The 15,764-nt window shown below is 32.8% G+C and overlaps 1 protein-coding gene across 1 annotated transcript in view; it reads right to left on the bottom strand.

The window, feature by feature from the left end:
- Positions 1-15,764, bottom strand: part of DARS1 (aspartyl-tRNA synthetase 1) — a 69,796-nt gene that overhangs the window by 13,499 nt on the left and 40,533 nt on the right. The window contains exons 5-8 of the mRNA XM_044669901.1: positions 12,832-12,934; positions 9,729-9,809; positions 8,771-8,830; positions 680-791 (exon numbers count right to left, since the gene is read on the bottom strand). Coding sequence (XP_044525836.1) covers positions 680-791; positions 8,771-8,830; positions 9,729-9,809; positions 12,832-12,934 — 356 coding nt within the window. The remainder of the gene's footprint in view (positions 1-679; positions 792-8,770; positions 8,831-9,728; positions 9,810-12,831; positions 12,935-15,764) is intronic.

Below are 15,764 nucleotides of genomic sequence, written 5' to 3'. Positions count from 1 at the left end.
TTATTAAAGCAACTATCTAAAAATCATGATTAAAGAAGTAAAGCATGAGAATGATGAGATTTTCCTATTTGCTGTATTTAGTAATTATATAAAATAGTATCTACTCAAATAGGATGGCTGCAATATCAGTTGAAAGAAACCTAAGTAAAGAAAATAGTTCTTCATACAATTTACTTGTTGCTTTGTGGAAGATGCAGTAGTGCTTCAGTTTAGAACTACTTAATTTTATATAAAAACTTTTAAAATAGGGGAATGAGTTGAATTTGTGGTGAGTCACTGGTAGATTCATAATAAACATAAAACGAGAAGGAAATAATAACAATAAATTTGCATTTAGGTAGCCCTTTTAGGTTTCAAAGAAGCTCACAAATATCTCATTTTTATCCTCACAATAACACTAGGAGATAGGCACTATTATTACCCCCACTTTACAGATGAGGAAATTGAAGCAGAGAGTTGTCAAATGATTTTCCATAGCATAGTGTTTATTTTTTTGTTTGTTTTTATTTTTTTAAAATAATTTTTATTTTTTAGAAAAGTTATGGTTACATGATTCAAGCATGGTGTTTAAAAACATTTTTGAACTCAACTCTTCTTAACTCCAGGCCCAGCACTTTCTCTACTATATAACCTCAACCCTGGATACTGCAATTTCAAATTTTCAAATTTAGATAAATACCTGAAATGATTTTGGGGGTTTGGATTTCTACAAATCCTTTGTGAATTAGAGTTTCACGGAAGAGGTGGCAGATACCAGATTGGAGACGGAAGATTGCCTGACTAGTTGATGTCTGAAAGAGAAGTAAATAATGAATTTTAAAACAATTTAATGGTTAAAATGTATTTTGTCTGTTAAATCAATAAAATACGATTAAAGCTCACAGAAATCATTACTGGGAAAATCAAAGTATAAGAGGCTCCAGAGAGTAATACAATTTTCAACAATTAATAAAACACCCACTGCATGTGGACAGCATCTTGAATTTAGCTGCATTACAATGGCTTCTATTTTAAGAAGAGGAAGAATATACTAAATGAGTGGGATGTATTACTTACCTGTGCATTTCTTGGTAAAAAAGCTAGCCTAGGTAAAAAGGATTTTTAGAATTTAAAAAAAAATTAAAAAATTAAAAAAAACTTACACATTAGAAAAATTGTATATTCTTCCTTTATTCCTTCTACATATTTAATGAAAAAAAAAAAAAAAAAAAACAACCACTATACTATCATTCCATGTATTACCAGCATGGGTATTTACACTACTACTTATAGTCAAGAACGAAAGGAAATTGTTTTGCTTCTGAGCAATTCTATATAGTTAAATAAAAAAAATGAAGATGGGCAAATGTAACAACAAAGTTAAATAATTTGGAATACTGAATGTCACTGGAAATAATAAAAAAAAAATCACTTTATTACCCCCTTTCCTTATGTTTCTATTCTAGATGGACATTAACTAGCTCAGCTGATATACTTATGGCTAAAGAGGCCAATGCCTTCTGGATTAGAAGAATTTGTGTGTTTCTGGTTCAAAAGGTAGTGAATTTTACCTTCAGTTGTATGACTGAGTTTCATAGCAAAAAGCATGCTAGGAAAAATATAAATTAATTTTCTTGGACTTCCCTGAGGCTTTAGCTATATACTTGACCATCAATCCAGGTAGCCCTGTCATGTGAATAGGATATTGTAGCAAACCGGGAGAGGCTTTACTTTAATTCTCTGTGATCTCATTAGATGGAACTTAAGAACTGGCTCATTTACAACATTCTAAACTTCTATCCAAAAATATTTTTCAAACACTGTTAATAAAGGAGGGCTATGTTGTAATTGTTCCCTCTTCAAACTGAAATATACTACTTATAAAATTTAAGTTTTAGCAGGAGTACAATGATTCAGTTTTTTATAACTGTTTAATATCAGACTGAATGCATGTATAATGTATTATAAATGACATCCTAAAAATATATTTAAAATGCACTTAATTTTTTTCACACAAATGAGGAACACGTGAAAAAGATTTGCACCATTCATCATGCTGTTTACTTGTTCATTTTCAAAGTATTTGCATTTTCAGTTAGAGACTTGTGGTTTTCACTTTATGTGTGGTTTTGTGACACATTCTTTTTATCCAATCAAAACAAATTGCATAACCTTGAATTTGAAAAGCCCAGTAACTCATTTGAAACAAAAGGCTAGTTTTACCTTCACTGAAAAAAATATCTTTACTAAAATTTAATTCAATGCAAACCATGTAAGACTTAAAAGAATTTTATTGCCACATTTTCTTTTATTTAAAGTAATTAAATTCATTTTGGTCTCCTGCCAAAGAGAAACCGAATTAAGGAGACAGCATGGCCCAATGGAAATAATATTGTACTTGGAATCGGAAGACTTGGGGTTGGAGTCCTCATCATGTCAGCTACATAATCTTAGATAAGTAATTTCACTTTTACAGAATTACGTTTTCTCATCTATAAAGTAAATGCTAAAGTCCCTTTTTTATCTTTGACTTATTCTATGACTCTAGTGAGTGAGCTGTGACTCTTCTTAGCAATGGGATTTCTCTAATTGTATTTCCATAAAACCAACAGTTTACATTCTATAGTTACAATATATGAATAAAAAGTATTAATGAGTTAAAATAGGAACAACAGAGATATTAGGGCATCTTTTCCCTCTATTTTTCATTAGTTCTACAGTGTTTGTTTAGAGCTATTCTTTATATTATTTAAATAAATAAGATATTTAAAATACTTTACTCCTGAGCCAAATGTTGGAGTATGTCATAACAGAATGCCAAATAGGTCCATTGGAAGCTCATTATCAGCTACTAAAGGTAATCTTTTTACTCTTTTGTAGTCTGATTCTTTTATCATGTTTCCAATAGCAGCTATTCTAAACTACTGAATAATAGGGTCTATTTGATTTTTATACTGAATATATAATACAGTATCTGCAGGTAACCATTTGTTAAATATTTCCTGAATTGAATTTTTCTTACAATTTAACTGGATATCATAATCTTACAGATTATGAAAAGAAAAATGTTAAGACAAAAATATTTCAAAGGCAGGATGATGAAAGGTATGTAGATGAGAATTAAAGTGTAGCCTAGGAATACAGAAATAGGAAAAAGAAATTGTACTAACCCAGAACTACTCACTATACATAAAATAGATATAACTGCTAAAAGAACTACACTCCACTAGTAAAGTTTGGGCTGCCTATTCCAGTGGCTTAAAGAAAATTGTCAATGAAGTCTGTTTCTGGGTTTATCTGAGTTTATCTTTATGGTCACAGTTACATTTCACCTAAAGCAAAGTCATGATCTTGGTTATAAAAAGGGCTGATGAGAAAGATCAGACAGTTCAAGGTTCATGCTTTACAACGGTGGATGAGTGACATTATTTTGCTTAAAAAAATATCTGTGAAATAATGACTTTTTTGGTTTTACATAAAACCTATCAAATTCAGGAGAATGTAAATATGATTCTTTTAACAGAAGTATCTTTCTCTTGACTAGTGACTTTAACTACTGATTTTTTCCCCTTTTATACTGACAGTTAAATATCAAAATGATGCAATTTTATATTGTAGCATAAAATGAAAAAGAAAGGCAATTGTGTATGTAAGCCTAGATTTTTAAAACTGCTTTTTAAAAGTCTATTATTTTACTATAGTGCTAAGAAGTTAGGACCTGATCTTTGTAGCTGGTAAGTTGAAGCATAATTCCTTTAGATAACCTAATTTTGAACCCCTAGATATAGTTCAACTTTCCCCTAACTATAATTTTATATTAATTTTAGAGACTTAATTTCACAAAAATATATATACGTTTCAACTTTTTTCAAAACATAAAGATAAACTAAACAAAAAAGCCTATTTATTCTTTATAGGGGAAGTGCCATGCTTTATAAAAATGAATAGTGCCTTTTGGAACTGATATTTTCAGTTACTCTTATTGTCTCATCATAAACAGAAAATAAATTTGGGATTTTAACAAGATTTAAAAGTTAAAAAATGTGAAAGGTAAAAACACACATACTTAATGAGAAATATCCTTCTCAAAGCTTAATAAGGGTGTTTCAGAAGGTATAGAATACAAAGGAGAGAAGGGAATTGGTTTTCTTTCTTTTTTAAAGAGTTAGGTAGGTAATTTTTAACTTTAAAGTTCTCCTTTCCTTGAACTTCATGGCGCTATAAAAGCCTGCCATTCCTTATAGATTAAGACCATTTTCCATTTTCTAGCAAACTGTCTTAAAATGTGGGCCTCTTCTCCCTAATAGCAGTTTATTAAACTATTATTAAAAATAAGATGTTGGCATTATGAATGAATGAATGACAGATAAATCTGGAGTACTGATATTCAGTATAATTCATTTCCCTGAGGACCTCTGAAAGCATTTGAAAATGTAAAAAAAGGTAAAATCTTCTGATTTTCAAGATCTCTAAAAGGAGATAAGAAAATGAAAACAATTTCAATCTTTATTACCCAGCCTCTAGTTCTACTAAAATCATTATACTTCCTATAACAAATTGCTTTTATGTTGAGTAAAGTGTATTGCTTTAAAAATTCTTAGTTTGCCTTCTTAACCATTCACACTATAGCTTTTTGCTTGATTCTGTCACACAAGACTTCTTGTCATTTTAGGGCTAACTGCTACATGAGATGCTAAAATTTTTGAAGTCATGAGACAAAAATAAAGGAAATAGAAAGGAGCCAAGAAAAGTAGTTGTAAATTAATATCTGAAATGTATTTCAAGAATCTATTGAAGATCAAAGTGATATGGAAATTCTTGCTGTTGGGCATCAAGGTACCAAGAACCTGAGATATTAAAAGTTAAAGCACCCACCCTTACCAATCTTCCACCTATGAGACAATACACCGAAGTACAAGGGTTTAAAAAAAAAAAAAAAGTTAAAGCAATCAGCAGAAAAGTATTTCTTTTTTGTTCTTGTTGCTATTATATAACTAACAGAGGAATCCTATAATATACTAGAAAGTATATGACCCAACATTACAAAAATTACCTAATTCTAGTGGCTGAAAGGGAAACATTACAAATAAAAGTACATAACCATTATGCACCTATATGTTAATAATACATCTAGGTTTTTTTAGGGTTATCTTTAAAAAGAATTTCTAATGGCTGGATTGGTTTCTGTGAACAAGTCTCATCTGCTCCATTAAGCCAGCTTCAATGACTCTAGCCCCTAATTATCTCTCCTCTTCCTCTTAACACTAGTTAACACTTCTCCATTCAATAAAATCTACCATTTGATTATATGCTCTTACATAATTCTCAACTGCTATATGAGTTTACATTCTGTATACTCCATAAACCACAAATTACTTAAATGTAGGGATACTATATTTTGTGTCTTCTATAGTGTTTAGAATATTGTGAGGCAGAGGGCAGCTCTCAAACCAAGTTCAGTGGATTGAGAGCCAGGCCCAGAGATGGGAGGTCATAGATTGAGATTTGTCCTCAAGACATTTCTCAGCTGTATGACCCTGGGCAAGTCACTAAACCCCCCATTGCCTACCCTTACCACTCTTCTGCCTTGGAACCAATACATAGTATTGACTCCAGGACAGAAGGTAAGGGTTTAAAAAAAAAAAAAAAAAAAAAAAGGATATTGTGAGGCATATGTAATAGTTATAACATCTTTGTTGACTAACTAGGGCTATTCCTAGAGTGTGAAGGAAACCTCTTTCACTCTCAAGATGGCTCACATGGTCTCATGCCATTCTGAAATGGTCCCATTTCTGAGGTTATTGTAAGAAGGTATATTCAAATTTTTTGCCTTGGTTTTGCACTCCCTCATATGTCCCTTCCTTGATTCCTATATACTTAGAGGGTGAAAAACAGACTGAACTGGACCCTTCTAAGCAAAAACCTCTCATGGTGGTTTTAAGAATTTTGTGGATGCAATTTTTATTCAGATTTCCTTGGTAGCATAAAATCTGCCTTAATACTTTTGTTTATTTTCTAGGTTAATACAGTCTATTAAGATGAGAGCTGAGGAAGAAAGTTATGAATCGAAGAAAGAAATGATATTAAAATCTTCCAATTGAGGAAGGCCCCAGGTCAGAATCTTCCTAGATTTTCCAGAATTTTAAGATTCCAAAGAAGATACTGGAACTCAAGTCAGAAATAACCAGTTATTTCCAAAATCCATATCTTTCCAAGTTAATGCTTAGAAAGACTAGTTAGATCTGATTTTGAACTCATAAGTGGTTTAGTGACAAGCACTGAAATGATACTAATAAATAACAAAAATGTTTACCTAAAAATAGTGAGTTAAATAATATATATAGTCTTGAGGCAAAATGAAGAAAAGAGTCAAGAGACAGAGCATAGTATATAGTTACTAAGGCAAACTACATGACATGGGGGGGGGGGTTATAAAAGAGGAAAACTGGCTACATGTTTACTAAGGGCCACAAAAAAAGGGAAGAGTCCCAAACAAGAGACAAAGGAGTCAGTAAGGAGCAAAATTTGAGTGTAAGATATGGGCAGACATAAAATAAAGAAAAATGATTAGAGGATTTTTTAACCCTTACCTTCTGTCTTAGAATCTATTCTAAGTATTGGTTCCAAGGCAGAAGAGCAGTAAGGGCTAGGAAGTATCTGGGGCCAGACTTGAACCTAGAACCTCCTGTCTCTAAGCCTGGCTTTCAATCTACTGAGCCACCCAGCTGCCCCCTACAGAGGATTTTTAAAAGATGAAAAAACAAACAACAGGTAGAATAAATGATGAAACCACATTAACAAATTCAAAAAGGAGGAAGATGTGGTCAGGATATTAAGAAAGATGACACTGGTTTTACTACAATGATGAAACCACCAAACTTTTCACTTGCAAACCAAACCAGAATCTGAAGGGGTAAAGACTAATGAGACTACTGCAAAAACCACTAATACTACTTTTACCATATTATTGAGTTCATATTCCATGGCCTAGTCAATATCAAAAGAATTTTTAGTATCAGTTCAGCATTTGCCCAGTTTATGCCCAATTTCCTTCATAAATATTAATTCAGTTTTCAATTAATCTTATCATTCATTAAACATTTATTTTGTGGAAGGAATTACTGATCTTTGACCTCAAGGAAACTTACAATATACTAAGGGATATGAAACGTGTGGGAAGCCAATAAGAGAAACAGTCTCAAATAGATAAAAATCTGAGATTCCTCTTTTGACTCCTTTGATCCACACCTTTCCTTATTGAAAAGCTTTAAGCTCTTAGCAAACCAGTAGTCAATAGGTGAACATTCTTCCCCTTTGGTCAGAAATGCAGCTGCTTGGCAACCCAAGGCTGAAACCTTAGTTTAACAGGAGCATTTTGCCCTGGAGAAAAGTATTCTCAGACTTAGCTTGTTGATAATCATGTAGCTGAAGGTCCAGCCTGGTTCTTATCTTCACCTTGAAGTTTCTGAAGTTTCCATGTGTTGTCTAAACTCAATGCAATGTCTACGAAGCTGTAAAACTCTCTCTGTGCTTTTGGGTGAAAGGGTGCTTGAATTTTCATATATAATAAACTTGTGACTCAATGGCACTTTGGAGAAGCAGCTATGACACAGTCAAGATCGGCTCCCATGTCCCATTATTTTCTTATCAACTAAGCCATCCTTATCAGATTATCAGAGATGATAAATAGATTTTGGCAAAACACGTATACAAACTATAATATAAATCAGAATAAAAGTGAAAAGAGTTCCAAACGAAGTAGATTTGGTGAGGGAAGAAAAGTTTTATGGATGGGGCACCTTAGCAGGGTCATTACAAAAAAAAGAATGCCAACAAATAGATGATAATGTTTGAACCAAACTGCACCAAGATGGGGTTGGGGAAGGGGAATGGGTGATAAGTGTGAATATGGATAAAAGAGTTAAGAGAATAAGAATATATGAAGACACTAAGAATGAGTAGTTTGGTGGGAATTTAGTGTGCTAAAGAAATGTGTGAGATAAAGCTGGAAATGTAGGTTGGAGTTAAATTACAGAAAAACTTGAATGCCAAGCCACAAATATTTGCACTTTATTTTGTAGAGAACAGGAAAGAAACAAAAGTTTTTTGAGTAGGGAAATGAGATAATTATTGCAGTACATTAGGAAGATTATTCTAAAAGTAGAATATCCTAGAAAAGAGAGATCATGGGGCAGACCAGTAGGGAATATATAAAAATAGTCTAGTTAAGAAACAGGTAAGGCCACAATTAAGAGATGATGGCAAACAGAATGGAGGATACAGATACAGGAAAGAGAAAAGGTAGAATTGAGAGGACATGCTAATTGACTGGCTGTGAAGGTTAAAGAAAGGGGAAAAAAAAATCAAATGACTTAAATTTCTAGGGTGAGTGACTGGGAGGACAGCAGAACCACGAGAAGAAAAGAGATAGCAAAGAGGTTTAGATAAAGATTGGAGTATATGACTCAATTTTCCTCTCTACACTAAGACTGGAGGGGAGCAGGACTGGTTTGGCTTTGGACATTTGTGTTTGAAGTGCTAAAGACACTTCAAGTAAAATGTGTAGGAAGTAGGTGAAAATGAGGGGGTAAGAATGTTTATTTTGGACTGAGAGTCATCTACATTTATTTATAAATGCTCTAACCAGCTATTATCCTAGAATACTTGTGTCTTAAGGATTAAATTACCTTTTCATGTGTTTCCCAGTGTACGGAGAAAACTAAACTTGATTCTTACATGGCCTTGACCACCTAATAAAAATTCAACAATATGCTTAAAAAAAAAGTCTTACCCTAAGATCAATGACTCTGTTATCTAGTCTTGTATCTTGATTAACAGTAGCTCTTCCTTCCTAAAAACAGATCAATAAAAATTTTCTTAAGGAATAAAACATTTTTAGTAGAAGTATTAAAGCATTTTATACTTTATTAACTTTGCCCAACACTTTAGCACCCACAAATAAAAAAAGGCAATTTAGAAGTATGAAATCAGAAGCACATTAACACATAAACCATTAGAACATAAAATATTTGCTACGATGCCTGAAATCATGCCATATGGAACAATACTCAGTTTCTTCGGGAGATAAAATTGATGGCAACGGGATCCTCTTTCACCAGGACAGAGTTGGAGATGGAAAAAGGGAGTATTGAGAACATTGTTATTTCTAGACCCCTAACTTATAATTACTTCCATTTTTATTCAGTGTGCTGGACTTCCTGACCTAAAAGGATGGAAATATCAGGGAAGGAGAACCAGACAAAGGATAGTGATGAAAAATGCCAGGAAAGAAAAAAAAAATGAGAAAGAAAAAGGTACAGGAGAAATTAGAAGGGAAAAATTAATCTAAACATGTGGCTAATTGATTCCTTCTTAAAGGCCCTTCTCTATTTCATGGAGTTATCTGCCATACTCATAATGAATTCCCCTGCATGTTCTGCATGTTCCTCTGCTGAGAGTGAAGATCGAAAAATTACATTGACCACAAAGGTACTGGTAGCACCAGATGATTAAGAAAAGACAGCACGTGACACAAATAATTAAGATAAAAATAGACTGATTTTAATGTTATTAAATTGCTTACTATCTCAGGGAAAGGGAGAGAATTTGGAACTCAAAATATTAGAAAATGAATGCCAAAAACTGTTCTTACATGCAATTGGGGAAGAAAACATTAGAAAAAAACACATGCTTTCAAATTATTGCCAGCTAAAATATAGAGTAAGGTATTTAAAAGACAAATTTTTCACCTCTTCTCCCTCTACTTCGGGTCGAATTGCATCATCCAACTGTAAGGGTAGGCGAGGTTCAGCCAAACTGATCACATAGATCTAAAATTGAGACAATATCAGAAATATTATGAGGTACATAGAAATAAAATATGTAGAAAATAGTCTATAGCTGGTATAAACATAAAGCACTATTTGCGTAAATCTTTAACTGAAACTGAGGAAGTCTAAGCAGTATAACAACTCTAAGCTATTTATCTTGACTTTTAAGGACCAATTTAGCTCACATTATTTCTTTTATTCCTATTTCCACTCTTGCTCCATTTGCTTTTCTCAAGCCTCTGTTTAATACTTTATTTAAATCTGATTATATATGTTGCATAGAAGGCAATAGCTATTGTCCTTTTTTCTGCTGAAACCAGTTTCTACCCATTCCCCAACTTTTTAACACTCCATTGATGTCTCATTTTCTGGGGAAAAATTTTAAATTTGATTATTTAAAAAAAAAATTTGTGAAACACATGAGAGGAAACAAAGCTTTTCATGGAAAAAAAGTATGTTGTTCCAAACTTGGCATCATCAGATTGGACACTTTAATAAAACATTAACAGTAACAAAAGATTTTTATTCTACTATTTTGACTGGACTATGTACCCATACTTTAAAATGAATGAGCTCCTATAATTGCCATTCTTATAGCATATTGTTTAGTCCAATTTTCTCCCAAATAAGAATGCTCTCTATAATATCCCCAAAAGGTAGTCATCATACCTTTGCCCGAAGTTCTCTAAAGTAGAGGAGAAGATGAGTGGGAAACTCACTACCTCCTAAGGCAGTTCATTTTATTTTTGGAAAGTTCTAATTGTTAGGAAGCTTTTCTTTACCATCAGGCCTAAATTCACCTCTTTGCAATTTTTACCTATTGTGCCTAGTTCTGTCTTCTAAGTCAAACAGAAAAAGTAATCCTTTTTGAAGAAAGAAACCAATCCTTTCCCTGCAAGCCTCCACATCTTCCCTTCCCTAGTTCTTTCAACCGATTCTCAATCATATGATTACACAATAATTCACCATCCTAATAGCTCTCTTCTGGATGCTCTCCAGCTTGTCAATGTCATTCCTAAAAATTGAATTTCAGAAGTGAACGAAACACTCCTATTGTGGTATGAGCAGAGCAGCAGAGAACAGTGAGACTATTATATTATCTTCTAAGTCCTAAAAATAATTCTTCTTTTAATACAATTTAAAATGTGTTTGCTTTTTTGGCAGCCGAATCACATCAAGCTTGTATTACTATACAAAGCTTTAGACCTCTTTGAAATGCAACATTAGCCAAGCCACCCTAACCATATACTTGTGAAACTAATACATGAGATTTATATCTATTAAATTTCATGTTTTTAGTTTCAGTCCAATAGTCTACTCTATCAACATATATCTGGATCCTTAAGTGCATTAAATATTTAAGCTATGCCTTTTGTCTCTATATTACTTATAAATTTGATAAGAAGGCCAATAAATGTACGGTTATTTAACCTATTACAAGTATTATCTATAATAAAGATAAGCTAGAAGCCTTTCCAATAAAATCAGGGATGAAGCAAGGATGCCATCATCACCATTATTATTCAATATTATAATAGAAATGCTTGCATAGCAATAAAAGAAAAGAATTTGAAGGAACTAGAATAGTCAATGAGGAAACAAAACTATTATTCTTTGCAGATGATATGATGATATAACTGAAGAATCAATTGAAAAACAAGATGAAATAATTAATAACTTTAACAAAGTCACGGGATATAAAATAAACCCATACAAATCATCAGTATGTCTATGTATTATCAACAAAGTCCAGCAGCAAGATATAGAAAGAGAAATTCCATTTAAAATAATTCTGGACAATAATATAAATACATGGGTGTCTGTTCACCTGCCAAAACAAATCCAGAAACTATTATGAATGCAAAACATTTTCCAAAACACTTTTCACACTAATAATCAGATCTGAACAACTGGGAAAATATTAACTGCTCAAGAATAAGTTGAGCCACTATAATAAAAGGACAATTCTACCTAAATTGTCACATATTCAAAGCCATACCAATTGAACTACCCAAAATTATTTTAAAAAGCTAGAAAAAACAATAGAATTCATCTGAAGAACAAAAGATCAAGAATATCAAGGGAATCAGTTTTTAAAATGTAAAGTAAGGTGGTCTATTAGTACCAGAACTGATGGACTCTGAATACATATCAAAGCATGTTTTAAAAGTTGCTTTCTTGAGGGTGGGTAGGGTAATGTGTTTTCTTTTGCAACACACCTAATATGGAAAAATATTTCATATGACTGTACATGTATAATTTATATCAAGTAGCTTGCCTTCTTAGGGAAGGGTGAAGGGAAGAAGGGAGAGAATTTGGAACTCAAAATTTTAAAAAATGCCAAAAATTATTTTTATCTGTAATTGTGAAAAAATTAAAAATAAAAGGGATGAGATTTAAACAGATAAAGGGAGATAAATGGTGAGCTAAGTTCTAAACATATATAAGAATTTACAAGAGCAATGAATTATTATTAATTCTGGTCATATAGCCCATTCCATTCTCAAATCAAACACCATAAACTCCATCCTTTTTTGGGGACCATGGAAGAAGGGGAGAATTCACTTAGTAATAAATATTTTACTTCTAAAAAGATCCTCATTTGAAAGATTCTCTCATTTAGTTCCAGTCTTTTTATCCTATACTAGAATATCTATATGGAGTCCATTTAAAGAAAACTATGATTAAGTTTAGAAGGAAAAGATTAAATCTTAAAAAGTAATAAGATGAACTAAATTTTCTATATTCTAAATGGTCAGAACTAGTTATTAAGTCTTGGTACAAATAATTAACCCACAAAACTGGATTAGTGCCTGGGAAAAATTTTAAATGTTATTTTCTTCATATTAATAATAAAAAATTTTAGATTTTACTTTTTTCCTGTGATGAGGAAAAACTGTGGAATCATAACACTATACTGATTCTACTAAAAAACATACATCTGATGTGAAAAACAATAAAAATGACTTAAACTAAGTTAAGTTTCTTTCAGTATATAACTTTATTTAAAAAAAAAAATTACCCTTTGAACATGAAGCTCAACATCTTGCTGTGAACAGCTTCCAATTTTCTGATTCACTTTCCTTACAACACCTTCTACATCGACGATGCTTTCTTTGTTGATGCTGTCAACAAAAGAGCCAACTTTAATATTTTCATCAGGTGTCAGCACTCAGTTGGAATTCTACTACCAGAAAAGACTATTTTAAAAGAAAAATGAATATTGTAATAGAGTATTCTTCAGTAGACTTAAGACATTGGAGACAAAATCAGTTCATTAACCTATTTATAAGTCATTATATAGTTTATCTTGAGGGATATTCCTTGGACAGGTAATTTCACTGATGTCATCATTTAGTTACTGCTTGTAAGGTATCATGATCAGAAAAAACTACAAAATATGTAATTCTGAGAAGAAAAGCATCTTTCAATTATTTGTTCTCACATGATCGACTTAATACTAAGATTAGAATAATTTGCTAAAACAATATTAAAATAGTAAAAATCACTTGAAAAAATGTCGAAGTAACATATGGGAAATTAAATATCTCTATCTTTCTAGATATAGTCTTCTATGGTCTTCTTAGAGCCTACTTTGTCATTTGGCTATTATGAGAGGTACCCAACTGAGATTATATAAATGCCATAGTAAGGACAGACATTCTTAACCTATCCTACAAATATTTAATAAGTACCATTAATTTAATAGGGCATTTGTATTATATTAAATATAAGATGAAACTGTACATGAAGGGGCTAACAATCTATTAGGGGAGAAGATACATACACAAATAAGTATACTACAAATCAGAATATGATAAATGCAAAGAAATAATCCAAACAAAGCAAAATGACATTTAAGGAGGGAGAGATTATTTTTTAACCTTGGAATATTCTTGTTCAAGTTTCTTGATATATAGGAATGCATAAATATTAAGGCAGCTCTATTCCCACTAGCTCCCTTTCCCCCAAACCTTCCCCTCCTATTTGTTAGCCCTTTCCCTTTGGGGTTATCTGGTTATATAATTCTTCCTCCATTTCCTCCCTTAGTTAAACAGATTTCCCTTTTCTCTTCTCCCCTTCAACTAGTCCTATTCATTACTTTAAATTTAATTTCTTTTCATACTCTGTTCCAGAGAGGATTTCTTTATAACTTCTTGTGTAATTACCCATCTTCTCATCTACTCTAGAATGTCATTCTCTGGTTCATGATCACTACAATTATCTAGTCTCTTTTAATTCTCTGTATTCCTTATGTAATTAAAATGTCCAAGGTATCCATTCCCCCTCCCCCCCAATGCTTCTCCTCCTCTTTTGTGCATCATCACAACAAGGCCAATCCCTGCAAGTCAGAGAGACCCTTGCCTAATGTTAAGACCTCCTTTCTCATATCCCTGATTATGTGGCCCACCACTGATCTATGCCCCCTATCCTTGGCTGGTTACCTTCTTTTCCCAAATTACTTCCAAACTCCCATGCCTTCCTATTCCCTCAGGTGTCCCAATCCCTTTACCTCTCAAGTAGAATGCTCTTTTCAAGAACCAAATCCTACACATATCACTACCCAGTGCAAAGTTCCTATCTTCCTTCAAAGAACATCTCTCTTCACCCACAGAAGTATTATTAGCTCCTACCATCAAAGCAAAGCCTCCTTCCTCCACCTTCCTCTTTATTCTTCTCATTCTTCCTCTAGGCTCTTCTCATCCTGAAACCACAGGGCTAATTTTCCCCTTTTTGCATGTCTTTGATTTGAGTGGGGCACCTCAAATATTTCCTTCTCTATACCCCTTTTCCTTTCCATCCCTTTCATGTGTTTTCCTATTTTGTTGTAGCCACTGTCTCCCCTTATCAAGAACAACAACAAAACTTGATTTACCCATAGATAGGATGCTGTGAGATTCTGTCCATAATGCCTCAGGTAAGTGCATTCAATGTTACCTCCACTTTACTTCTGCCTTCACATCTGTCTCTTTATATACATTTAGAAAGAAGTCTCTTACTTGTCTCTCTGCTATTATTATTCTTGGGAGCTTCATTTATTCACCTGTTCTGCATTTTTAGGGCAGCTAGGTAGTGCAGTGGACAGTGCTAGGCCCTGGAGTCAGAAAATGAGTTTTCCTGAGCTAAAATCTGGCTTCAGACACTTACTGTGTGACCCTGGGCAAATCACTTAACCCTGGTTTGCCTCAGTTTCCTCATCTGTAAAATGAGCTGGAGAAAGAAATGGCAAAGTAATCTTTGCCAAGAAAATCCAAAATGGGGTAATGACAAGTAGGGCAAGATTGAAAATGACAGAACCAAAAAAAAATCTGCATTGCTATGTTGAGTGTTTGAGAAACAAATAACCTCTTCAGGTCTGGTTTTCCTTCTAAGAAAGCTTCAAATACCTCTTTATTATTGGACAGCCATTTTCCCCCCCATTCATTTAAGCACAAACTTAAGTAGTTCATCCTGAGCTCAACTGTGAGTTTCATTGCTCTTTGGATCACATCATTACATTTATCCCTGCATTTTCTGGTACTTGGAGATTTTTCTTGTTTTGTTCAAATTTCTTTCACCTTATATTTGAAGGTCTTTCTCCTTATTGCTGGCAGAACCTGGTATTTTTTAATTGAACTGTTAAATTTAACCACTATGTATCTTGGTTTTTGTTGTTGTTTTCTAGAGCAATCTATGAATTCTTTCAATTGGCATTTCATTTTCTGTGTTAAAAAGTTGTGAAGCATTCCTTTATATTATTTCTTACATTATGCTGTTAAGGTTTTTTTATCTTCTTGTATTCTTCTGGGAAATCTATGATCCTTATTTAGGCTATCTCTATACAACCTGTCTTTAAGATCATTAAGTTTTGCTTACATACTGAGCATATTCTCTGTGTGTATTCTGTCTGACATGTATAAAGCATTTTAAGATTTTTAAAAGACCCCTGAACTATACATATTTGTTTCCCACAGC

This window comes from Gracilinanus agilis, chromosome 3, assembly GCF_016433145.1.
Source record: "Gracilinanus agilis isolate LMUSP501 chromosome 3, AgileGrace, whole genome shotgun sequence".
NCBI classification, from domain to species: Eukaryota; Metazoa; Chordata; class Mammalia; order Didelphimorphia; family Didelphidae; genus Gracilinanus; species Gracilinanus agilis.
Note: the sequence above shows the minus strand (reverse complement) of the source record. Positions and strands in the feature narration are given on the sequence as shown.